At 50.0% G+C, this 23,682-nt stretch overlaps 2 protein-coding genes and 1 pseudogene across 7 annotated transcripts in view; 1 reads left to right on the top strand and 2 right to left on the bottom strand.

Annotated features, from left to right (window-relative positions):
• Positions 1 to 2,468, bottom strand: part of PDE6D (phosphodiesterase 6D) — a 39,517-nt gene extending 37,049 nt beyond the window's left edge. The window contains exon 1 of the mRNA XM_090284976.1: positions 2,237 to 2,468. Within this exon, the coding sequence (XP_090141102.1) occupies positions 2,237 to 2,286 (50 nt within the window). The 5' untranslated portion in view covers positions 2,287 to 2,468. The remainder of the gene's footprint in view (positions 1 to 2,236) is intronic.
• A 380-nt stretch (positions 2,469 to 2,848) lies between these two features.
• COPS7B (COP9 signalosome subunit 7B) overlaps positions 2,849 to 23,682 on the top strand; it is a 28,999-nt gene continuing 8,165 nt past the window's right edge. The window contains exons 1-6 of one of the 6 annotated variants that reach the window (XM_090284979.1): positions 2,851 to 3,015; positions 9,286 to 9,463; positions 14,219 to 14,294; positions 16,406 to 16,494; positions 18,401 to 18,603; positions 20,378 to 20,483. In XM_090284979.1, coding sequence (XP_090141105.1) covers positions 9,302 to 9,463; positions 14,219 to 14,294; positions 16,406 to 16,494; positions 18,401 to 18,603; positions 20,378 to 20,483 — 636 coding nt within the window. In that variant the 5' untranslated portion in view covers positions 2,851 to 3,015; positions 9,286 to 9,301. Of the gene's footprint in view, positions 3,061 to 6,005; positions 6,031 to 7,487; positions 7,594 to 9,285; positions 9,464 to 14,218; positions 14,295 to 16,405; positions 16,495 to 18,365; positions 18,604 to 20,377; positions 20,484 to 23,682 lie in introns of those variants that run through there. The other 5 variants (XM_090284978.1, XM_090284980.1, XM_090284977.1 and 2 more) reach the window with 5 other exon arrangements.
• Positions 5,126 to 5,404, bottom strand: LOC150022791 (ATP synthase F(0) complex subunit f, mitochondrial pseudogene; annotated as a pseudogene).

A 23,682-nucleotide genomic window follows, 5' to 3' on the forward strand; every position in this document is an offset into this window, starting at 1 on the left:
CAATAGTTTCTTAGTAAGACACTAACTTTCTTTTTCCTGAATGTAGTAGCAAGTCCCAGAACTCTTTTCCTTTTCTCTCTTAATTCTCAGATGCCAATAAAGGCTACTGGAGGATGAGACTTCCATGACTCGCTCCTATTGCTAACTTTTTTCTTTCTTTTATTTTTTTTTAAGATTTTATTTATTTTTTTAAGGCGGGGAAGGGAAAGAGAAAGAGAGAGAGAGAAACATCCCTGTACGGTTGCCTCCCGCAGGCCCCCAGCTGGGGACCTGGCCCGCAACCCAGGCAGGTGCCCTGACCGGGAATCGAACCCGTGACTTTTCGGTTCGCAGGCCGGCGCTCAGTTCACTGAGCCGCACCAGCCAGGGCCCATTGCTAACTTTTTTAATGTGGCTGCTCCCTTTGTGACTTAATCAGCCCCGATCAAACGTTCTCCGAGTGTTTCCTGGCCCGCTAACGTCATCACTGACTCGGTTAGTTCACCTTCCCTTCCCGTGGGCGGACAGAAGTTCTGCTTTCCTGTTTTCCACAGTTGCCCCTTAGCCCCTTTCTGCACAGGCTCAAGAACCAAGACCGAAGGCGAAAAGCTCGAACTTCCCCTTTCCTGCTCTGCTCAAAAGCCGTGAAGAAGACCCCTCCTCGCGTCCAGCAACATGTTAATTCCAACCCCGCAAAAACATGGCTTCTGAAATCTCCCAATGCCCTGTGGCCCCTGGTGTGCTCTCTCCAGCACACGCGTTGAGCAATAACATAAATTACTTCGGGAAAAGCCAGAACCATCGCGTTTCTAACACGTCGGCCACTCTATTCTACTCACAGGGGCCGTGGTGAAGAGACACTCGGGAAGGCACGCGGGGCCGAACCGGAGGCTGCGACTGAACTTCACGGGAAGCTCCGAAGCTGACCGCGCACGGTGGTAGGCGAAGGGGCCGAGCCTTGCGTGGGAAACCTCCATGTCTACACGCAAACCGTCCTGTGGCTCGTTTGCATGCGTGTGCTGACACTCACTGCCAACTCGGTGTCGGGGTGTGCCAGAGCCATGAAACCCTGAATGGCCGCACTGGGCGCTGTGAAAACCCACGGCGCGCGCGCTCCCGCCGGGGGAGCCCCGCGGGGGAGCCTCGGTCTTCAGTGGGCGGCATTTAGGCCGTTCCCCACCGCACGCACGGGGTGGAAGACGCGCCCACGGCCCGCAGGAAAATGAACTCGGAAGGTGCGACGTCGCACGCTTTCCCTCCGCCCGGCACGGTCACAGGTGCCCGCGCCGCCGAAACGCAATAAAACGCAGCTTCCGCACTGCACGAAGCGGGGCGACGGGGGGCGGGGGTCGCCGCAGCCGCGCCGCAACACGCCGGAGGCAGTTCTTCCTGCATCCCCGCCGGACGGCCCAGCGTGTCCCCCACGCCACCCAGGAACTGCTGGACAGCTCCGCCACGTCTCCGCGTCCCCGGCCCGCAGGTGCGGCCGCGCCCAGACACCTGCGCCCGGGGTCCCGCGCAGGACCCAGCCTCCCGCAGGCATCCCACGCGCAAGCTTCCGGTTCTCGTTTCGCTTCGACGGGGACCGAGGGGCTGCGGGAGAAGCGGCCCCGGGCAACGCCTCCAGAGGCCGCGACGGAGCTACGAGGAGGGCGGTCCCGGGCCTCCCTCCCCGGGCTCCTCTGCTCCGTCGCTGGAAGGAGCCACAAGTGAGGAAGAGAAGTTGTGGAAACAAGGCGGGGGTGGCGTGGGACGCGGGGACCCAGGAGACTTGGGCAGAAACGTCTGCATGTGTCCCACACAAGGTCCCTCGCTCCGAGTCACGCTCCCCTGCTCCCCCGGCGGGCTTCCCGCCAAAGCGGCCGCGGCGCTTCGAGGCCAGCCCGCCGCGCCCCCTCGGCCCCCGCCTGCGGGCTGCAGCGCCTCCGCGGCCTCTGGGGGCGGGCCGGAGCTCGCACCCAGGCTGGCTTCCCCGACACCCGCTTCCGACGTCCGGCGTCTCTCCCAGGGCAAGGCTGGGGCTCCTCCGCCTCCACGCCCCCGGGGCTCCCGTCAACGTCCCTGTCCTCCCTCAAGGCGCCCCCTTCCCCGCCTCCGGCGCCAGGTCCCGTCAGGGGCGCGGGATGCCGCCTCTTCCCTCCCCGCCGCCGCCTCTCCTCAGGTGCCCACCTGGCGCGGCCCCCGGCCCCGGCCCGTCTCCTCAGCGAGCCACCACCTCCCAAGTCCTCCCGGCCCCGCCCCGCTCCCGGGCGGATACAGTTTGAAGCCCCTCAGGATCTCCCTGGCACGCTCGTCCTTGGCTGACATGATGCGGCAGCCGCCGCCCGCGACTCTCCCACGCTGGCCCGGCGGAGCCTCGCAGACGATGCCCCGGAGCCGACTACTGAGCCGCAGCCCGGCCTGGAGACCTCGGGCGAGCAGCGGCAACGGCCAGACCCGGACCGGTTTCTCCCTCCCCTCAGCTCCCGCTCCTGATCCCTTCTCCTTCCCCCTAGCCTCGGAGAGCCCGCCCAGAAGCCAATAGAAAGCTCGTTTCGACGATTGGCATCCTCATCAGCCAATAGAAACACTTAGCGGCTTCGCAGGGGGACGAAGAGAGCCGATGAGAAAGGCCCTCCCCGGGAAGTCCCGTAGGACAAATTTTTCATTCGTTGTTGTTGCCTAGAGTTTGCCCCCGCGGAGGGTTGGCTTTAAATCTGCAGAGGCTCCATGGGCCCGCTCCCGCTGCCGGGCATACTAGGGCTCGGAGATGACTGCAGGTTGCTCTGTGCGATGTGGCCGAGACTACATTTCCCAGCATTCCAGGGGGGGGCACGGTAGAACCACAGATCCCAGCGCTCAACAAAGAGGCCCAGGAACTACAAATCCCAGCATTCCACAAACACTGTTCCTCTCTAACTTAGACTCCAGTGTGCCGCGCAGTGTGCGCAGATTCTTAAACCCTTCTTCAGGTTGGGTGGTTTCTGAATCCCGAGAGTTGAAACCAGGCGGGAAGACCCTCTTCACTTTCAAAGAAGATGACAGCCCAACAGAGAGGTAACTTCTGTTTACATGGAACTCAGAAATCTCCTGCAAATCATGGTAAGGCTGCAAACGAACAAAAACACTGATTAAACCATGAAAGATAATATAACAAAATGACTCCTTCACATCATGGTGGTTTGTTGGTCAGGGGCGCCTTTTACGTGTTTTGCGGGGGTTTCTGTTGTTCTGCTTCGCTGGACTGAGAGAGAGCGATTGTATACCCAGAATATCAATACAGGAAGGGATTTGAGAGAATTTGCTAATCCGTCTCCTGTTTTACATATGAGGAAACTGAGGCCCACAGAGGCGAAGAGATTGTCCACCGGTCACGGCAAGTTGAGGCAGAGTTAGTAAATTAGGCCCAAAGGCTTCTGACCCGCAGTCTGGGCTCTGCACACTAGGCTGGCGATATTTTTAGCAGCATGGCTGGGTGATTATTATTCTCCCTGGTGAAATTTCCCCATCCAGGTTGAAACACCCAGCTTAGGTAAGCATTTATTTGGTGGATTTCCTGTAAATGTGATGTTCGTTTATCGTCTCTCTATGTAGGACGTGGTGTTTTGATTCATTCTTTGTTGCTCAAGGTGACATTTAATGTGATTTCAGGAAGTAGGTAAAATTGGAGCGTAAGCTCAGGTTTCCTTGGAGATCTCCTGTTTGTTTTCCTAGCCTTCCTTACTCTTTTTGTCCCCCCCTTTCACCCAGATGGGCACCCACCCGGTTTTTCCTTTCGTGTAATTCAACAAACAGTTTTCTCAGCTTTCCTCGTTTGCCAGGCTGTCAGTAAAAGGTGAAAGACGTTGTCACTGCCACCAGGAAGATAGTCATCTAATTAGGGAGATAAGGACAATCCCCTGAGATTCAAGATGGACGGTGCTAAATGGCATAAAAGAAAGGGCATCGGAATGCTACAGAGGCTCTAAGGAAGAGATGTATTCCAGCTGCAAAACTTGACAGAGGAGATGGCATTTGAACTTGAAGGATTGGTAGGATCTTTTGTTTCTCTGTTAAAAAATTTTATCTTTAGACTTCTAACATACAGTAAGGGCACAAGTTTTACATTTGTGTACACCTGTGTCACCACCCCTCAAATTAAGGTACAGAACTATTCCAGCACCCCCTGTGCCTCTTCCCGATTAGAACTGCATCCTCCCATCCTGGTAACCATGGTTTTGACTTCTGTTACCATAGATCAGTTTTGTCTGTTTATGAATTTTATTTCAGTGTAATCATACAGTATGTACAGTATGAGTCTGGTTTTTTTCATTCATCAGTATTTTTGTGAGATTCATCCATATGTCTGTAGCAGTAGCTTGTTTTATTTAAATTCCTGAGTAGTATTCCACTGTATGTACACAGCACTATTTATCCGATCTACTGTTGATGAACATTTAGGTTATCATCAATTTTGGCTTTTATTAAGAAATCTGCAACGAGTATTCTTATGTTTCTTTAGGTGGACTTGTGCATTCATTTCTAGGAGAGGTGTTGCTGGCTTGTGCAGATGTGCACATGATCAGCGATAGTAGATATTGTAAGTCTGGCAAGTGTTTGTACCAGTTTTCACCTTCACCAGCAATGTAAGAGTTCTAGTTGACTCTTATCCTTATCAATACCAAGTGTTGTCGGTCTTATTTTTAGCCATTTTTGCTAAATGTAGTTTCTCATAACATCGTTCTTATTTACATTGTCTGGTATTGAAGGCCTTTCCCTGTGCTTATTGGTCCTTTGGATGTCCTCTTCTGTGAAATTCTTGTTCAAGTCTTCTGTTTATTTTTTATTTTTTACTGGGCTGTTTGTCTTCTTATTGATTTATAGTTCTTTTTGTAGTCTGGATATGGAGTTCTTTGTCTGATATATACTTGCAAATACCTTTCCCAAGTCTGTGGCTTGTGTTTTCACTCTCCTTACTGGTGTCTTTTGACACTCAGAAATTCTTAATTCTTAATTCCAATGCAATAGCTCAGTGTTTTCTTTTACGATTAGTGCTTTTTTGCGTAGAGTTTAAGAAATCTTTGTGTACAGGTTGGTAGAATTTTGTTTATTTATTTACTTGTTTAACCAGTTGTCTTTTATTCAGTACTGTATGAAAGGATTCTGAGTTTCTGGGTAAAGGTCATGGTCAGGAATGTGAAGTCCACACGGGGCCCTCTTCAGCGGTACTTGCATCATACTCATGTTTGAGTTCCTTGTAAGAATGGCAGTCGTTGAAAAGCACATGGAAACCTCAGCAACGCTCCCTTTCTTCACATTGACATAGTTGTTGTAATATCGGTAGTAACTTCTTTGAAATGATTCCGCAATGCTTTTAGGGGGTGAAATCCTGCATCAGTCTCCAGCTTGACAGCTCCCCTATTTTGACATCCATGAGTTTCTCCTTCAGTCGTACTACTGATGCCATCTTGGAGTCTGGCCTGTTGTGGGTAGGATTTTAACAGAGAAATATGAAGGAAGAGATTTACAAAGAAGATGGAGCGAAGTTGAGGACCTGCTGTGAGTGAGGGAGACTGTAAATTGTGTTGCACATGGGAAGGCCTGGAGTTCGGGCTGTAAAGAGGGTGAGGCAAGACAAAGCCACATGGGTAGGCAGGAGGCAAACTACAAAGGCCTTTAGCTGCAGCCTCGGAGTCTGGACATTGTTCTGGAGGAAGTGGAGGCACTGTCGGAATATTTACGAACTCAAACAAAATTCGGTTGTCCTTTTTTCACCACCAGGTTTGCCCCTCCCCTCCGCAGCCCTGTTCACTGAACGCCACCTCCAGACAGCTGTGTCTTCCTCGGGGAGAATCCTGGGTCACACCCTCCTTCCCTTTCTCTCCTTTCGACTGGTCCTAAGTCCAGCAGCTTCTATGGTCTAAATGTCTCCAACAACATTTCTTCTTTTGCGTGCCCAGCTGCCACTACCTGTGTTCAAGACCTCCCAGTCTCTTACCTGGAATATATCAAGGTGCCTCCAGGGTTTCCCTGCTCCAGTTCTCTCCACGTCCAGGCCGTTCCTGCAGTAGCCTGTGTGATCAATCTAAAATGGTGATTATTCATACCTCTCCACTGCTTAAAAACCCTAACTAGCTCCCCAGTGCCCTTAAGATAAAAGAAAAACTCCTTTCTGTGGCTTATACTCTTTGTGATTGGCTTGCTTATTCTTCCAGGCTCAACTCAAGCCTAGTCTCCTTCAGAAACCTGCCTTAAATCACCTCTCCCCAGGGAGAGCCTTAACCTGTACTCCTAGGTGCCTGGGGCAACCATCTGTCATAGCCAGATAGACCTGTCTCTGGGGGCGCGGGGTGGGGTGGAGGGCAGTGAGCTCTCCTAAGTAGGAACTTTGCTGTGTTTAGGTATTTACAGGGTACAGTGCCAAGCTCGTGGTTTCCAAGACCCTGGATGATCTGACCCCAGCTCTGTGTCCCTCATTTCCGTTACCTTGATTCCAGCCATTCTAGGTATCTTTTCTGCATCAGTAGGTGTTGCACAGTGCAAGCCTCTGTGATCAGTGCCCCCATTCCTTCCTCCTTTTGCCTGGCAGATGCCTGTTTTTTTTCCTCCCCCGAGATACTCTCCTGTGTTTCCAGAGTATTGTTTCTCATAGCACTTAACACTTTCAAGCTTTTTGAGGGCAAGAACCTTGTTCTTTCTTCATATCACCTTCTAGAACATAATAGGTGCTCAAGGCATTTTTGGAATAAATGAACGGGTTGGTGTTAGGCTCCTTTGTATCTGTGCTGACTTCTGCACTCCAAAGCGCAAAAGGCAAATACAGGTCTTTTTCTCATCCCCAGGACTGGAAAGTCTGCGGTGTGCACTGTACTTCAAAGGAATGAGCTTAAGTGTTCAGTTATGTAGTGATTCCTTAGCCATCTATCTTAATGGGAGAGTTGGTAAGTCCCAAATGCAGCCACGAATGTCATTTTGGTCAAAGAGGCATTGTTAGCTCCACCATTCTCTTCTTTAAAATATTTTTCTAAAAAGAGGTCAAGAACATGATCTTGGGCTTCAGATAGCCTAGGTTGCAAAGGGGACTTTATTACTTACTGGCTTTTGGATTTTTATGCCTAGTTAATTCACCTGAAAAATGGGGATAATATTGCAGGCCATAGAGTTATGAGAATTCAGTGTAAAGCACTTGGCACATGGAAAACGTTTAATAAACAGTAGTTGTTATTAGGCTTGCTATGTGTCTTCATACCGCGGGGTAGGCACAGTCGCCATGGGGAGCTCCCGGGGGGTAAAGCTCTGCCAAAAGAGTGGGTTTCAGGTTCAGGATGGTGATGGTTTGGACCCCAGTGCCGCCTAGGCTGTATTCCCTCTCTCAGGCCTCTGCGCACCCCGATTCCTGGGCGACAGTCAGGCAGGGACCCCTTCCCCCGGTCGGGCCCCGCACTGGCGGTGGGAGGCTGTGAACAGCGAGGGGAACCTAGTGTGGGCGGAACTCGAATGCAGCAGTGGGAGGCTTCCGGGGAGCAGTAAGGGTGCTGGGTCGGCGGAGCTAGAAAAGCGTCGGACGCCGGGCAGATCATGGACGCTTGACAATCTGCGGGCAGGCGCCGAGAGGCCGAGACCGCGACCCGGAGGACGGAGAGGCTGCGGGGACAGGTAGGAGCCAGCGGGAGGGCGGGACCCGGCCAGCCATGTCCGTCCGGACTGCCCGGTCTCGCGCCCGCCGCCTGGACGGCCCGCGGCCACCCTGCCCCGCCCCCGCCTCGGGGATCGCGCCCCGCGGCGCCCCGCTCCGCACCCGCCGTCCCGCCCGGAGCACGCCACCGGCCGCCCTCCCCGGAGTGCTTCCCAGCCTGAGACCCCCGCTCCCGCACTGCGGCTGCTCTCGCGTCCGCACCCCCAGAGGCTGCCTCTTTGCCTCTCTGCTGGCCATCGACATAGCGCCCCTCACGACGGGAATTCATAACCCCGGGGCTGCAGCCTCCTCCTCGGCGCTCCCCCTCCAGAAGAAAGCGGTTATCAGCGCCTCCTTATCTCCGTGCTCCCGCGGGCTTTACTCCTTAGAGATCTTCTTTTCTTTTCTTTCTTTCTCCGCCTCCCCCGGACCGAAATATGTGTCCATTTGTCTAATCCTGCTCCGCCCCCAGGCCCTTCCATTCAATCTGTTCACACGTGTCCATTTGGAAGGGAGGTTTTGGTTTCACCTCCCCGTTTTCCCCCCATCCTCTCCTCTCTCCTCTCACCCCGTCCCTTCTCAGTACCCGTTATTCCCTGGCGCTTCGCTGGATCTGTTTCTGACGAGACCTTAGTAACCCTAAGCGAGACGACACACTTGTTTCTGCAGCCCGATAAGGGCTGTCGCCCTGCGTGTCTGCCCCCGCAGGAAAACTTAGTTTCTCTGGCACCAAACCACCCTTGTTTGAGTTTTTCTGTGTTTCAGCTTGCTGTGATTTTCCTCCCTCATTTTGTTTTACTGCCCCAATATGCATCGTTCTTGCAGGAGTAATGTTTTCTTCCGCAGCGTTCCTCTTCGGTGGGTTTGCAGTGTTGATTCGGCACGCACTCAGCCCGGATTACATATGCAGTTGAGGGACTCTTGTCCCTAATGTCGTCAGGATGGCGATACAGTATCCTCATTGTTTTCGCAGATCTTTTTATTGTTTTCTTGAGGGTTTATATAAATTCTGAACACGTTTGGTAAAATGTCACTTCTCAGTAGGAGGCCGGATTGAGGGATATTTTTCATGGACTTACACTCCGTGTGTTTTCTTAGTTTTGATACATTGCTGCTTATCTTTTAAGATGACTCCCCCCCTTTTTTTTCTATCCTTAAATGACTTCTTTGATTAAATGAGACATCTTTTCTCATCTGTTTTTTTGTCTTTTTCTTATCTGTACCTGGCTGTAGGTGGGAGTCTTAAGACACCCTGGGAGCTGTAATTGATTGCTATTGCTTACATCTGCCACCTCTGCATGGGCAAGATTCTCTTTTTCTTAACTAGGGTCTGTAAATGAGGTGGATATAAAATAGCTACTGAGAAACTCCTGTGTGTTTCTTTAGGTCCTGGTTAACTTTAAGGGCTTACAACCTGCTGCCTTTGGGAGAGGGTCACGTGGGGATCAAGTGGGTTTTACTAAGTATGTTTCAAACCTCAGAATAAGGACAAAATTTTATTAACTCCAGGTTGAATCCCACCCATCTCACGAAGTAGTCACAGTATCTGGATCCAGGAACTGTTTTTTTCTTTTTTAATACTATAAAGTCATTCTGGTAGCTGACTCAGCATTAAATGAGTGCAGACTGCAAAGGAGAAGGGAAAATGATGGGAACACTTTTCTTTTGGACAGATCTTAAGGCCAGAGAATGGCAGGTGAACAGAAACCCTCCAGTAACCTCCTGGAACAGTTTATTTTACTAGCCAAAGGCACTAGTGGCTCGGCCCTCACCGCTCTCATAAGCCAAGTCTTGGAGGCGCCCGGAGTGTATGTCTTTGGAGAACTGCTGGAGCTGGCCAATGTGCAGGAGGTAAGGGCAGTTTCTAAACCGTTTCTCTGTCTTCCTTGTTCTAAGCCTTCCTTTGAGTCTGCAGATTTCCCAGGAATTTCAGTGCCACAGTGTTGCAGACCTGTGAGGCCCCCTGTTGAGGGAGGGATGAGAACTGGGGGGACAGGGAAGAGAGCAGGGATGGTGTCCTGGACTCCTAGTCAGCACTTTCATCTGAGCTGGAGGTAAAAGTAGATGGGGTTGCTAATAATTTGAAAGCTAGGGAGAAAATGTAATTGAAGCTAGCAAGGTAGAAACTTAGAGTATAAGCACGGACTGAGGTTTAACGGGTAGTTTCGGCATTTTTAGGGACCAAAGCCTCCAGTGCAAAAATTGTCAAGGAGGACTGGTCAGGGACATAGATGACAGAAGTGGTTGCTATTGAACCGGAGAGAGGCGTGAATAAGGAATGTATTGTTGCTGGGGAAGAGAGCAGCGCTGTGTGGGTGTGTAAAAAGGATATGGCTGACGCGGGGGAGAGTGGGCCCTTTGGCTCTGTTTCCTTTGTTGGATTGTAGTTGTTAAAACCTTGGGTATCCAGTTTCGGTGGCTGTGCCTTAAAAATGAGATGATGCAGCGAAGAGTGACCAGGCGGAATAAAGAGATATAAAGCAACCTATACTTTTCAGTCTCTGCTTCCTACTTTGGATACTTCTATATGGTTGTCCCTTGTCCGTGGGGGCTTGGTTCCAGGACCCCCCTCTGATGCTCAAGTCTCCTACATAAAATAGCACAGTGTTTGCATAAATGGCAGGGTGTACCTACACATCACGGCACTTCATTCACAGGAACTCAGTATCGAGTTTGCGTGTGGCTTAATTCAGGATTTGCTTGTTGGCACCTCCTGGGATTTTTCTTCCAAATGTTTTTGATTCATGGTTGGTTGAATCACTAATGTGAAATCTGGATACGCAGGATGACTGTATTTTACTTATTGATTGATACTTTTGTACTTATTGATTGAGATAGATAGAGGTCTGGGGACATTTTTATTACGTTGGTGGTGGCGGGGTGGGTTGGCGTCCTTTTTACCGTCACAGCCCCTTTCTGGCCAGCAGGCTGGGGCTGCCTCTGCGAATGGCTTTCATCCGCACATCTGGGTGGCGCTTGCTCTTGTGCATCGCGTGTGTGATACTGCTGAGCGCGGCCCGGCATTCCCGCTGATGGCGGCCCACACATAGGAGGCAGTTGGCTTTGGCTGGCTGGCTCTTCACTTCACGGCTGCCAGGACATCTTTGCTGTTGGCTGCTGGCTCCATGGCCACAGCTTTGTGGTAATTGTCCTGTCCTGTCGTAGTAGGAGTTGCAGGCCTCCTGAGGACTCGGCTTGCGGCTGCACACTGCTTATTCCTCTTGGTCAGGAAACTGGAGCAGGTCCCCGTGACCATCCATGGCAGATGCGAGGGCATGGTGTCAGCTCTTCTCCCTGCAACAGCTGGGGACCAGAAGAGCTGCTTTTATTTTTTAATTGTTAATTTTTGTTTATTCTCAGTCTTGTTTGCCAGACTGTCTGCCCTGCTGTGCTCACCGCTGTTTCCTTGGAGCTTAACATGCAGACTGACACAGTAGAAATTTAACATGTCAGAGATGGCGAAGGGGTGCTCCGAGAAAAATTGAAGAGAGCTGCGTTCTCTTTAAAACAGACTTCATTTTTTAGAGCAGTTTTAGAGTCACGGCAAACTGGAAAGGAAAGTCGGGATCGACCATGTACCCCGTGCCCTCACATGCACAGCTTCCCTCATCACCAGTGTCCCTCGCCAGCACGGAACTTGCTTTGACACACTGTCACCCAAAGTCCATCATTTACTTTGGGTTCACTCTTGGTGTTGCGCACCCTATGGGTTTGAACAAATGCATAACGCCAGGTGCTCCCTAGGACAGTGTCATACGGCGTAGTTTCACGGCCGCAGAAATCCTCTGTTCTGCCTGTTTGTCACTCCCCTCTCACCCATGGCAGCCACTGATCTACTGTCTTTGTAAGTTTTGATGGAATCATGCAGTATGTAGCTTTAAAAAAAAAAAAAGATTTTATTATTTATTTTTAGAGAGAGGAGAAGGGAGGGAGAGAAGGAGGGAAACCTCAGTGTGTAATTGCCTCTCGCAACCCAGGCATGTGTCCTGACTGGGAACTGAACCGGTGACCCTTTGGTTTGCAGGCCGGCATTCAATCCACTGAGTCCCACCAGCCGGGGTAGCTTTCTTAGATTGGCTTCCTTCACTTAGTAATATGCATTTAAACTTCCTCTGTGTCTTTTCATGGCTCCATAGCTAATCATTTAAACAGAAGAGATGGCTAAGGGGTAATATGTTCCCTCAGGTTCATGAGAAGCCTGAATGAATGTGCCAACTGGTTGTGTTGTAATGACGAGACTGGCTAAGAGGAGACAGATGAAAATGAAAGCCAGAAAGACACTTACTGATCTGGGCCAGTGGGAGAGGTTTTGGAGTATCTGCTTTAGAGAAAACAGTCTGTTACAGCTAGTTTTGGCATCATCCGTCTGAAAAACGGGGGCTAGATTCGATGGTCTCTTCTATTTCTGTTTCAGGACTTCAGGAGGCTGCTGATGAGCCTGAAAAGGTAGACTGGCGTGTTAGGGTGCCTGCCCTCACTGCGTTGTTTAGCAGATCAGCCATATCTCCCCACAGTTTGTTATTTCCATGTATAAGTTGGGAATAAGCTAGTTGCCTTTCTGTGGTCTGAAATTACAGATGTAGTTCTTGGAACCTGTTTTAAAAAGATAGTTAAAATTGAGTAGTATTACCGTTGATGTCCACAGAAGAACTTGGCTATTCCTGTTTAGTTTTTACTGAGTTTGGTAAATTGGCAGAGTAACGGGTCCATGTTTGTGAATAAAAGAAACACCTAGTTAAGGTCATTGTTAGCAGAGCAGGCAGAACAAGTATCTGTTTTGTTTTTCTTCCACAGATAGCTCTGACACCAGTGTGAGTGAGGAGTAGGACGTTTTTTTTTCCTTTTTTTGTTGTTCTGTTACAGTTGTCCTGTTTTCTCCCTGTTGCTCTCCCTGCCCCGCCCACCTGCCCCCTCTCCCGAAGTCAGTCCCCACCCTGTTGTCCATGACCCTGGGTCATTCATACATGTTCCTTGAGGAGACCCTTTCCTTTCTTTCCGCCCTTCTCCCTCTTCCCCCTCCTCTCTGGTCCCTGTCAGCCTGTTCCTTCTTTCCGTGCCCCTGGTTCTATTTTGCTCATTTGTTTGTTTTGTTCATTGGGTTCCTGTATTAGGTGAGATCATTTGGCATTTGTCTTTCATTGCCTGGCTTATTTCACTAAGCATAATACCTTCCATGTTGTTGCGAAAGGTAGGAGTTCCTTCTTTCTCTCTGCTGCATAGTATTCCACTGTGTAAATGTACCACAGTTTTTTGGTCCACTCATCCACTGATGGGCGCTTAGGCTGTTTCCAGCACTTGGCTATTGTAAATAGTGCTGCTATGAACATAGGGGTGCATACGTTCTTCTGAATTGGTGTGTCAGGATTCATTGGGTATAATCCTAGCAATGGAATTGCTGGTTCAAAAGGCAGTTCCATTTTTAGTTTTTTGAGGTAATTCCATACTGTTTTCCACAGTGGCCGCACCAGTCTGCATTCCCACCAGCAGTGCACTGGGGTCCCGTTTCTCCACATCCTCGCTGGCATTTGTCTATTGATTTGTTGATGATGGCCATTCTGACCGGTGTGAGGTGGTATCTCATTGTGGTGTTTATTTGCATCTCTCTGATGGCTAGTGATGCTGAGCATTCTTTCATATGCCTATGGCCCCTCTGTGTATCCTCCTTGGAGAAGTGTTCGTTCAGGTCCTTTGCCCATTTTTAAATTGGGTTGTCTGTCTTCCTGATATTGACTCATATAAGTTCTTTATATATTTCGGAGATCAAACCCTTGTCTGAGGTATCAATGGCAGATAAGTTTTCCCATATGGTTGGTTCCCTTTTCATCTTGCTGATGTTTTGAGATAGGTAATTTTTAAAAAAGATTTTATTTTCAGAGAGAGGGGAAGGGAGGAAGAGAGAAGGAGAGAAACATTGATGTATGAGAGAGACATCGATCAGTTGTTTGCCTCTTGCACACCCCCAACTGGGGCCCCGCAACCCAGGCATGTGCCCTGACAGGGATCGAACCAGTGACCCTTCAATTGGCAGGCAGTGCTGAATCCACTGAGCCACACCAGCCAGGGCAGCAATAGGTAATTTTAATGAGAAGTTTTATTTGGGTAGCCCGATATCCTGGTTTTCTGTCCCAGCGTGGCTGTTCTGCCGCACTTCATGCTGTGCTGATGTCTCCCAGCGTCACAGTCCACTTACAATAGGCCTGAGACTGGGAACCAGCTCTCCACTCTGTTCAATCTGAATTGAGAGTGGTCTGTGCCGTACTGGCCAGGCTGGTGTGTGGGTGGGGCTGCCCCGGTGTTCATTTTCATGGCAAGGGCATCTGGGAAAAACTTGAACTGCGTCAGTACTTACTGCTTTGTGTGCACGTGTGGGAGCAAAAGCCGTTGCTTGGGCGTGCTGTATGCAGCGTGAAACACGTATTCCTGAGAGGGAAAAGTGTAATTGGGGGTTTTAATAATTTTACTTATGTTTTCCCAAAGAATGAAAGCGTTGGAAGGGAACAGCTAATAAAACAGTACAGCACTGTGGCACATGGCCCCCCGCTCTGCTTGGACACCGCGGAGACTGGTAGACGGCTTGGTGTGTGAACTCTTTCTTTTCCTCCTCAGCTGGCAGAAGGAGCCAATGCTGCCTACTTGCAGTTGCTGAACCTCTTTGCGTATGGGACATACCCGGATTACTTAGGTGAGTTGGGTACGAGCTTCCAAAGGCTTTTCTTAAACGCGTCCCTCTGTTCAGGTGGGCGGCCTCCACGCGGGTCGCTGAGGTTTCGGGTCTAAAGCGTGGGGTACGACCCTCTTGACCTGGCTGTTCCCCATTGTACTGAGCTCTGTGGGTCACCTTCCATGAGGACTCTCCCTTCCCACCTTTTACTTCCCAGTGGGTAGAATGGGGACCGTGTTTGTGCTCTTCCGTAAACATGGCCCTTGTCTGTTTCCCAGATGAGATTCTTGAGAACCGGTGTTTGTAGAACACTTGGAGTGTTGGGAAGTGTCAGAATACCCATTTGTAAAGTATTTAAGCATTTTAAATAGTGTCAAAATAGTATTGCTATACTGTATTGAAGAGACTTTGGAAAATAGGGGGAAATGCCTCTCATCATTGTACCAGCGTTACACTGCTGTCAGCATTGTGATGTGGGTTTCCCCCCTTTCTTGGGTTCTTCATTGTGTAGGTATAATTAGATTATGTGTACAATTTCATATCTTGCTTTTTCCCACTCATTTCATAGGCATTTGTCCATGTTTTAAGTCTGTGTATTTGTTTTTAGTATTCTATAATCCAGTACTCCATAATCTACTCAGCGCGTTCTCTTTGGTAGGTCATTTGAGTCATTTAAAATTAGAGCCATAAGTAGCATATCTACGCGCTAACTTACCTTCCACCCAAGACTTGTTTCCTTGGCCTCCCTGGTTTCTTTTAGTGGCCTGAGAACAGCTTGGTAGTTTACTTTAGTGGTGTGACCCAGGGCCTTCCCTACCGCATTCCTGGGTTCCCCTCTGTCTCACTGTCTTGCCTGCTGGTCACCTCTACTTTTTGCTGCTGTCAGACTGGACAGTGTGCCACTCGCCCGTTTTTTCTGACCTCCGCTTATCCCAGTGCGTGTGTCCTCTGCTTCTGTCCCCATGGAAGAGGCGGCGTTGCGCCGACTCTGGACGCAGAGGCCGCGCTGTGGTCTGGCCCCGCTTCCCCGAGCCGTGTCCTGCGGCGTGTTCAGTGCTTGTTCGTAATCTCCGGTGCCTCAGCCTCTGTCTCGGCAATAATCCAGGGCCACAGCCCTCTGCCCGCATGCCTCGGGCCAGGTGAGTTAGGGTTTGCAGGGGTCTAAAAAGGCAGTAGGATGCATATGCCTTTTATGTAACACCCGTGAGAGTGTGGGTAGCACCTGTAGTCAAACACAGTCATAATTTTGCAGCAAAAACAAGTGAATATTCACAACAAGTGGAATAAAAAGCCTGCCTCAATTCAGGCCAAGAATTGCTACCAGATGAATTTTGGCACCATATCGAGGAAAGAAAATCAGCTTGGATTCATCTTTTTGGAACCCAGGATTATGGATAAGGAATTGAAAGCATTTAGGATCTACCTTGTGGGGCTGCGTGAGGACTCACTGGATGTGTGTACGCGCGTCTGGATCTGTGTGTGGGACTCTGTTAAAGCTCGCTGCGCGTGTCACCTGCAGCCGCTGCTGTCCCTGCTGCTGGCGTCACTGTTGTTACTGAGGTCTTGCTGGGCCTTCAAGGCTCATTTCAAACTCCGTGACTTTTCCCCTCTCCTGCACCTTCCCGATACGATTGGGCTCCCTTGTTCTCCCTCACCCCTTCTCCCCCTCTTTCCCTAGCTCGCTCACTCTCCCTCCCACCTCCCCCTTTCCTTCCACCCTTTTACCCTCTCCTGGTAGTTTGTAGCTTTCTTCTGTCGGTTCTGTGTTGCATTCGTGAGACGGTGCCGCGCACATAACAGGTGCTCAGTGAAGGTGTATTGAACTTGATTGAATGTCAAAAAGGCCACAAATAATATTCCATTAAGACGATTGTCAAGTCATATTGTGTGTTCACGCCTGGGTTTTCAGGAGATTAAGCCCCTTGCGTGTAGAGACCGAGTCTGGTCTTGGAAGCACATGGTCTTCCAAGGAAGACAGGAGGTACTCATGGGGCGTTTGCCTTGGGAAGAAGTGCAGAGTTGTGACAGCGGTGCGGTTGCTGGTTTGGTGTGGGGGGACGGTATGCTTATTCCATAAGGGAACCCTCATTTTGTTTTGTGTCTTGCTTTCTGTGGTGGGCGGGACTGAGCAGCCCACAAGGAGAGCCTGCCGGAGCTGAGCACGGCGCAACGGAGCAAGCTGAAGCACCTCACCATCGTGAGCTTGGCGTCGAGGATGAAGGTACGGTCCCGCCCCGCTCCCCGTCTCCCTCCTCACCTCGGGGCGGGCCCCTCGTTGGCATCATTGCAGGAACTCCCGGTCACACACAGTAGAGTCCAGCATAAGTGCACAAAGTTTGCTTGGCGAAGGACAAAAGAGCAAAAGGTAATTAAAATAGTGTTGACAGTTACTCAGGCTCCCATTGGGAACAATGTGCCCAGGGGTGATTGGGCAGCGGCAGGTCTCGCTCTGGCCTGCCGCGGGGCCTCACATGGGGTGTGCGTTTTGCCCTTCGAAAGGGAGGCTGCTGTCTAGGAGTGGGGGTTTCTCACACTGCAGGGCATCTCAAGGCAAGTGAACCACTTCCTCTGTTGCTCGGTGCACAGTGAACTGTGCTGATGCCGGAGGTGAAACTTGCTTTGTTGTACTTACTGAGAATTAGGTTTTTAAAGATTTTATTTATTTACTTTTAGAGAGAGGGGGAGGGAATGAGAAAGAGAGGGAGAGAAACACGTGAGAGAAACATTGACCGGTTGCCCAGACACACCCCCAGACGGGGACCGCAACCCAGACTTGTGCCCTGACTGGGAATCAAATTCGATTTGCAGGCCAGCACTCAATCCCCTGAGCCACACCAGCCAGGAAGAGAAGTAGATTTTTTATATGCTGCCGTCCTTCGGGGATTTTCAAGGTTACTTATACTCATGGGAATTTTTGCCTTACGTGCTAGCTTTAGACCCAAACCTTCTGTGAGATGTCGCTCCTCTGCATCTGACGTCTCTGCCCCACTCAGTGTAGACGCAGCCGTGCAAACATCTGCTCACAGCCATTCACAGAGAAGATCCAGATTCGGTTAACTGAGAGTTGGTTTGGCTCTCTGCCTAGTCCCAGCCTAAGTGTCTAAGCTTTGGTGGGGCTGTGTGATGAAAACGCTGCCTTTTGCATTTCTCCACTGTGACTGAGCTTGAGAGGGGTGTGTGTGTTCTTGCCTTGCCATTTCAGTGGCTGAAGTCACGTCACCTGACCTAATCCCAAAGTTCTGATTCTCAGCCTGACATTTCAGAGGGGAGGCCTATTTTTGTCCTGATCATGGACTTCTTAAGTTTAGCAAAGAGCAGGAGTATGTTTTTCCTTTATTTCTACAACCTGGCACTGTGAGCGCAACTGTTGCCTCTGGATTTCAGACCTTCAGTCATAGAAAGCCCCTCTAGGTGTGTTTGCTGTTACTCTCTTCTCTGTATGCATTTTCCTCCTGTTGAGTTTTGCAGATCCGATCACCATGTTAATTTCTAGACTAAAAGTAATGTGTCGGGATTTGCAGAAAACTGGTTGTTTAGATATCCAGTGTCTTGGAGTCAGGCAGAACGATGGTACAGCCCAATAAAGGACTGTTGTTGGGAACTGACGTTGTTTGCAGAGTCTGAGAAAACAGGCTATGCTCCTGGCCACCTGTAGGTGGGTGTGTTAGGTTGCATGTGTGTTCTCTTGTACTCTGCCAGGTAAGCCCCCAGTTCTCCTTGCTAGCATCTGAGAGTGTTTGGTGTTTTGTGATGACCTGGCATTTTATGCGAAGTCTGCAGGCTTCCAGAAGGTGGCAGGGTGGAGTATACCAAGTGTTTCCCTTTCTCTTCTGGAAAGAGTTTTTAGGGGCTCAAAGAGTTTATTTCATAGCATGAAAGCTGAAGGTGGGGCCAAGTCTGGGAGGCAGAGAATCTTGGAGTATGCTTGCCTAGATGCCGTGGGTCTTGTTTGGATCCCACAGACCTTGCAGCTCATTTGTCCATCTGTTGTTGCCATAAATGTTAATAATTATCCCTGCACTGCATTTCCCAAAGCCCCGAGGCAGCTGTTGGCTATGTCAGTAATTCGTGCATTTCTTTAATGTTTGCCAGTGGTTTTTGTAAATATCACATGGCCTTATCTGCAGTGTATCCCCTACTCCGTGCTGCTGAAGGACCTGGAGATGCGGAATCTCCGGGAACTGGAAGACCTCATCATCGAGGCTGTCTACACCGACATCATCCAGGGCAAGCTGGACCAGCGAAACCAGCTGCTGGAGGTGGATTTCTGCATTGGCCGTGACATCCAAAAGAAGGACATCAATAATATCGTCAAGACTTTGCACGAGTGGTGAGGCTGAAAGGTGGAGGGGTCTCTTCTCTGTAGGGAGGGGGATGTCTGGTCCCTGCTTGGGGAAATACGGCCTCCAGGTATTAGCTGGGGCTCCCTGTGGGAAGTCTGCCAGAGAGTGGGGGCCCCATTTGTGAGCACAGCTGTGTGGCAATAGAATCCTGTGCTTGGCTGTAAAAGAGGTCTTGTCCGGGCGCAGCTGGGGGCCGTGTAACGCTGGGCTGTGAAATGCTCAGGCTGGGCGGATGGAGCCTCGGAAGCCTGGCCGCGTGACACCTGGCCTGTGCTTTGCAAACCAGCCTCCGAGTTTGACCAAGCTCAGGAGGTTGGTGTTCGTAGGATTCTTCGGGTAAGGGAACCCACGTTCAGCGTCAGTAACATCGGGCTCGTGTTTGTAAGACATTGGGAGGGACAGTGAAGACAAGGAATGGGTCCTTCACAGTTGGGGTGCAGGCTCCCACTCTATTAGGGTAACTGTATTCTGTTACAGAAGAAGAAGCGGGATATTGGCTGGGCTCTGTTTTAATAGAGTTTGATGTAAGAGCTGTTCCTGGTTCTGTAAGGGTTTGTTACAAGGTTATTTAAGTTATTTGAGTCTCATAAAGCGAGATGGGCTTAGTCCGAGGGGAGGCTGTAGCTGAGTTCTGAAGGAGGGTGGGCGTGACAGCGTGGTGGGGGCTGCGGAGGGCGTTCCCAGGCAGGCTCACAGAGCCTTGGAGGCCAGGAAGTGGAGGAGGTGAGCTTTGTGCCAGGGCGAGGGAAGCTATTTTCTGTAAAACAGATGGAATCTCTGGCTGATCGCCAAGAGGAGGAGATCCAGATGTGACCCCCTGCCCCCCACTTAGTGCCCTAATGTCCCTTACTTCAGCTACTATTGGACCCCCCCCTCACCCCAAGTTCTAGTCCAGGTGTGACCCCGGACACCTTCCCTTTACACCCTCTGACTAAAGCAGGAACTTCCAAAAGATCGTGGAACTGTTAAAGCAAAATAAGCGGGAAATAAACTTAGAAAATAACCTAACGTGGAAGTGGTCTGGCGCCCAGCAGCTAGCTTTCCAGTCCACTCAGCGTGGCTGTCTTACGCCCTTTTTGATATGGCTGACACGTTTTTCCACATCCGTGGTCTGGCTTCCTGTTTTTAGCCCCTGACAAGTTTCCACCCAGAGGTGTCGTCCTAACCCCCTGTCCCAGGATGTTTATTAGTACAGATTTGTTCACATTGAAACAAAACTGGAATGTAGAGCGGCCCCACAAATAGGGCAAAGTATTCACAACCACTGAATCTTAAGTGAAGGGTATGTGGGTTTTCATGGTATGATTTCAACATTTTCTTGGTTTAATATTTTCAAAATAAAAAGTAGGGAGAAGAAAATGAGGGGAGTGACAGGAAGTAACAAACTTCTGAGGGGGGGCAATCTTCAAAATAGGATGCTTTTAGAAAATAATTTTTTCTTTCGAGAAAAGTGTAAGGTCTCTCGTAATTCCTCTTACCTCACAATGTGTAAAGCTCTCCCATGGGCTACCTAGCTTGGAGATTAAAGCTGCGTTCTCAGAAACTACCCCACACACGCCCCGTGCGTCTCCGTGTGCCCTGTGCGGGGTACCCTGTGCTCAGAAAGGCTTCTCTTTTGGAAGGAGCGCAGGGGTAAGAGCCCTGGCAGGGTGGGCGTTGCAGAAAGAGCCGCCCTCTAAGGAGCGGGGAAGGGAGATTTTGGAGCCCGGAGGAGAGGTCCCCGGCCTTCTGGTGGCTCAGGACTGGTTGCGCCCCTTGCAGGTGTGACGGCTGTGAAGCAGTCCTGCTGGGCATCGAGCAGCAGGTCCTGAGAGCCAACCAGTACAAGGAGAGCCACAGCCGGACCCAGCAGCAGGTGGAGGCCGAGGTAAGGCGGGGGGCTCGGTGCCCCGCTCCCAGGGCTCCCTGTGTGCGCCTCCGTCCGTGAGCCTTGTTCTAGGTGGAATCAGCAGTCGCCCACAGACAGGCGCGGGCACGGTGCGGGGGTCGGGGCGCGTGTGACTTGGCCTCTGGCCTCGGTGCTCTCCGTCTGCTTCCTGCTTGCGGGTCAGCAGAGGGCGAGCAGGCTTGGGGGGCCGAGAACGTTGTGATTCCTCAGGACATATGCACTTGGCAGCTGAAGAGCGGAAGACCTGGGGTGGGGGGTGCACCTTAAAGACGGAGAGAAGGAGGTGCCAGTCTAAACCTTCTTAGTTCTGCTCTAGCGCGTGCAGCAAGGTACCAGCTTCCCGGGTTAAACTGGCCTTGGGCAGCACTGGGGAGCAGACCTGACAGGCCACGTGAATTGATAAAAAGTCAATGGGGTGCCTGAAGTGGAGCCGCTAAGTACAAGGAGATCTCAGACCTCTACAGCCAGGTTGTGGTTATAGCAAGAAACATAGCCAGGGAAAACTTTCAGCTGTCTCTTCTTTGGCTTCGTGCATATCAGCTGTTGTCATATTAGACTAGAAGAACAAGAAAGTTCACATTCAGAGATCGACACCATCAATGTTTAATTTTTTTTGAAAACTATTAAAGGACTGTGAAAAAGTTTTCTATGAGGGGGTAAAATATTTTCATATTACTTTATTATTTTAGAAATAGATTTAGAATTATTGACGGTGCTATAGACCTTTGTAAAATTTTTATTTTACTTTATTATTTATTGATTTTAGAGAATGGAAGGGAGAGAGAGAGAGAAACATCAATGTGTTGTTCCACTTATTCATGCATCATTGGTTGATTCTTGTATGTGCCCTGACTGGGGATCAGACCTGCAACTTTGGGCTATCAGGATGACACTCTGACTAACTGAGCTATCTGGCCAGGGTCTACTGTAGATCTTTTTTTGGAGATTTATTATATATTTGCAGGTACATAGAAAATGATACTTAAAACAACTTCTTTAAAATTGCAGCCATCTTAAGAAGTCAGTAAAATTTATCATTGACATAAAAAGGGACAACTTTTCCTTTCACTTCATTTTAATTTTTAGTATTAATAGAATGTCATAAAGCTATGTACGTTTCTTCTCAATTAAAACATTTCTTGCTAAGAAATAATATGAGTTATAAAAAACAGCAAAAAGATGGCTATCAATTCCCATCAGGGCACACGCCTGGGTTGCTGGCCAGGTCCCCAGTTGGGGGTGCACCAGAGGCAACAACACACTGATGTTTCTCTCCCCCTCTTTCTCCCTCCCTTCCCCTCTCTCTTAAAAAAAAAGCTAGAGGGACAGTGGTTACCAGGTGCGGCGGAGGGAGTGGTGTGGCTGGACAGGGCACATGGGGCTTCAGCGCCCCGGTACTGCTCTGCTTCTTGAACTGTGTGGTAGGTTCAGTGTTCATTTTATTCTTCTCTAAACGACATATATGTTACAACCTTTTAAAATGCGTGATGTATTTCATACTAAAGAAAGAAGGGGAAAGACTTGGTGGATGAAGTGCAAGTAAAGAGAAGAGTGTGTGATTGTGGTTTTAGTGACACCTGGTTGTTCAGGACACTTGTAGCCTCTCAGAGGGACACAGGCTCCTGCCTTTGGGTCAGTGGGCATTTGTTTGTGTGCCAGTAGCCCGGACTCTGGCGTGACCTCAGAATTTGTTTGGAGCCCTTTAGGTCAGAGTGTTGGCATTGGAAGTCTTTCTGATGTGATAGGGCTTCAAGTGTTGACGGTATTTAATGAGCTTTATAAAGCAGGTGTCCGGGAGTGGGGCAGAGAGGGGCCCAGAGTTACAGCTAAGGAACGATAAGTGGATGTGCCCTTCGAAGGGGGATTTGTGGACTTTGAAGATTTCCCACACTCTGTCACACGTATCCTTGAAAATAAAGCCTGGGCCTGGTGTCTGTGTAAGATCAGCTCCTAGTCCCATGCATACACCATGATGGCTGCTCACGTGTTTACTGAACTGAATGTTTCTGACACAGCCTGTAAGCACACTGCTGAACGCCGCTTCTCAGGAGCTAGAGTGAATTTATTTTGGATACACAGACACTCCCCTGTGTGCTGTACATACCCACTCCGTGGATGTTCAGTCCATCATTAATTTTGCCCCCTACTTTTAGCCAAAGAAGTATGAACTGCTTTTAATTTAGCTTTAGCCAAAGATAAAGTCAGCTATGGAAATAAGCCTGCTGCCTCTCTAATAGGCTGCGTTACCACCTTCGTGACTGTTGTGGTCTCTTCTCTGACCTGAGAGTGATGTCTGAATAAAGTAGGGAGGGCTGACCACTCTGTTCTCCGCGCTGGTCCTGACCTGTGAACCAAGCCCTGGACACACATGAGGAGTAGAGGTGAAATGTGCCCCCCCGGCTGGGGGAGCCTGCGTGGGCAGAGCCGTCTCGATCCGGGTTGGAAGCGCCTGAGCGTGGCCGGCTGCCCCGCCGTGGCTGGGCTGTTGTCGGTTGTGTTGCGGTAGGTGGTGGGCTTGGATTCCGAGGGGAATGAATGATACTAGTTCTAGAATTTAGAACAGTTCAAATGTACTCCCATGACGAGTGGCATCTGATGACAGAAGGTACATGTGAACAGAGGTGCTTTAGGTGCTTGACTGATGTTGAGGCGCGATCAGTATTTAGCAGTGTGGGTGAAACCTTTAAATTAGGATTACGAAAAAAAACAGAAAAAAAGATAAAAGATCCAGGACGTGGATTTGTGGTCCGTGGCTCCCTGAAAGCAAACCTGGCTGTGGATCCCCCGGCTGGCGGAGTCTGGCGCTGCCACCGGGCGGCAGTAAGGAGCAGGTTGAGTTCCAGAGAAAGAGGTGTGAGGAGAAGGCCGACTGAAGACCACCTTCGGTACCAGCGAAAACGACCTACTGATGTAATAATCTTCTAGAAAATCTGGAAGAGCCCAGTATGAGAAGAGGGGGCGCACGGTGAAAGCCAGAGCCTTGTCAGTTTTCCGTCCAGGGAATGACGATCAGACTACGGAGGCAGGGTGCGGAGAGGCCCTCCGCAGAGGCTTTCTAAATAGTTTTTTGCCGCCTGGAAAAGAAACTAAATCTACAAAGGACAAAGGTATAATTCTGTCACATCCTGCTGGTATTTCTGCTTCTGTTACACCTGCCCTAACTTTTTTAGCCATTCTC

This window comes from Furipterus horrens, unplaced genomic scaffold, assembly GCF_987537825.1.
Source record: "Furipterus horrens unplaced genomic scaffold, mFurHor1.1.pri manual_scaffold_1, whole genome shotgun sequence".
Lineage (NCBI taxonomy): Eukaryota > Metazoa > Chordata > Mammalia > Chiroptera > Furipteridae > Furipterus > Furipterus horrens.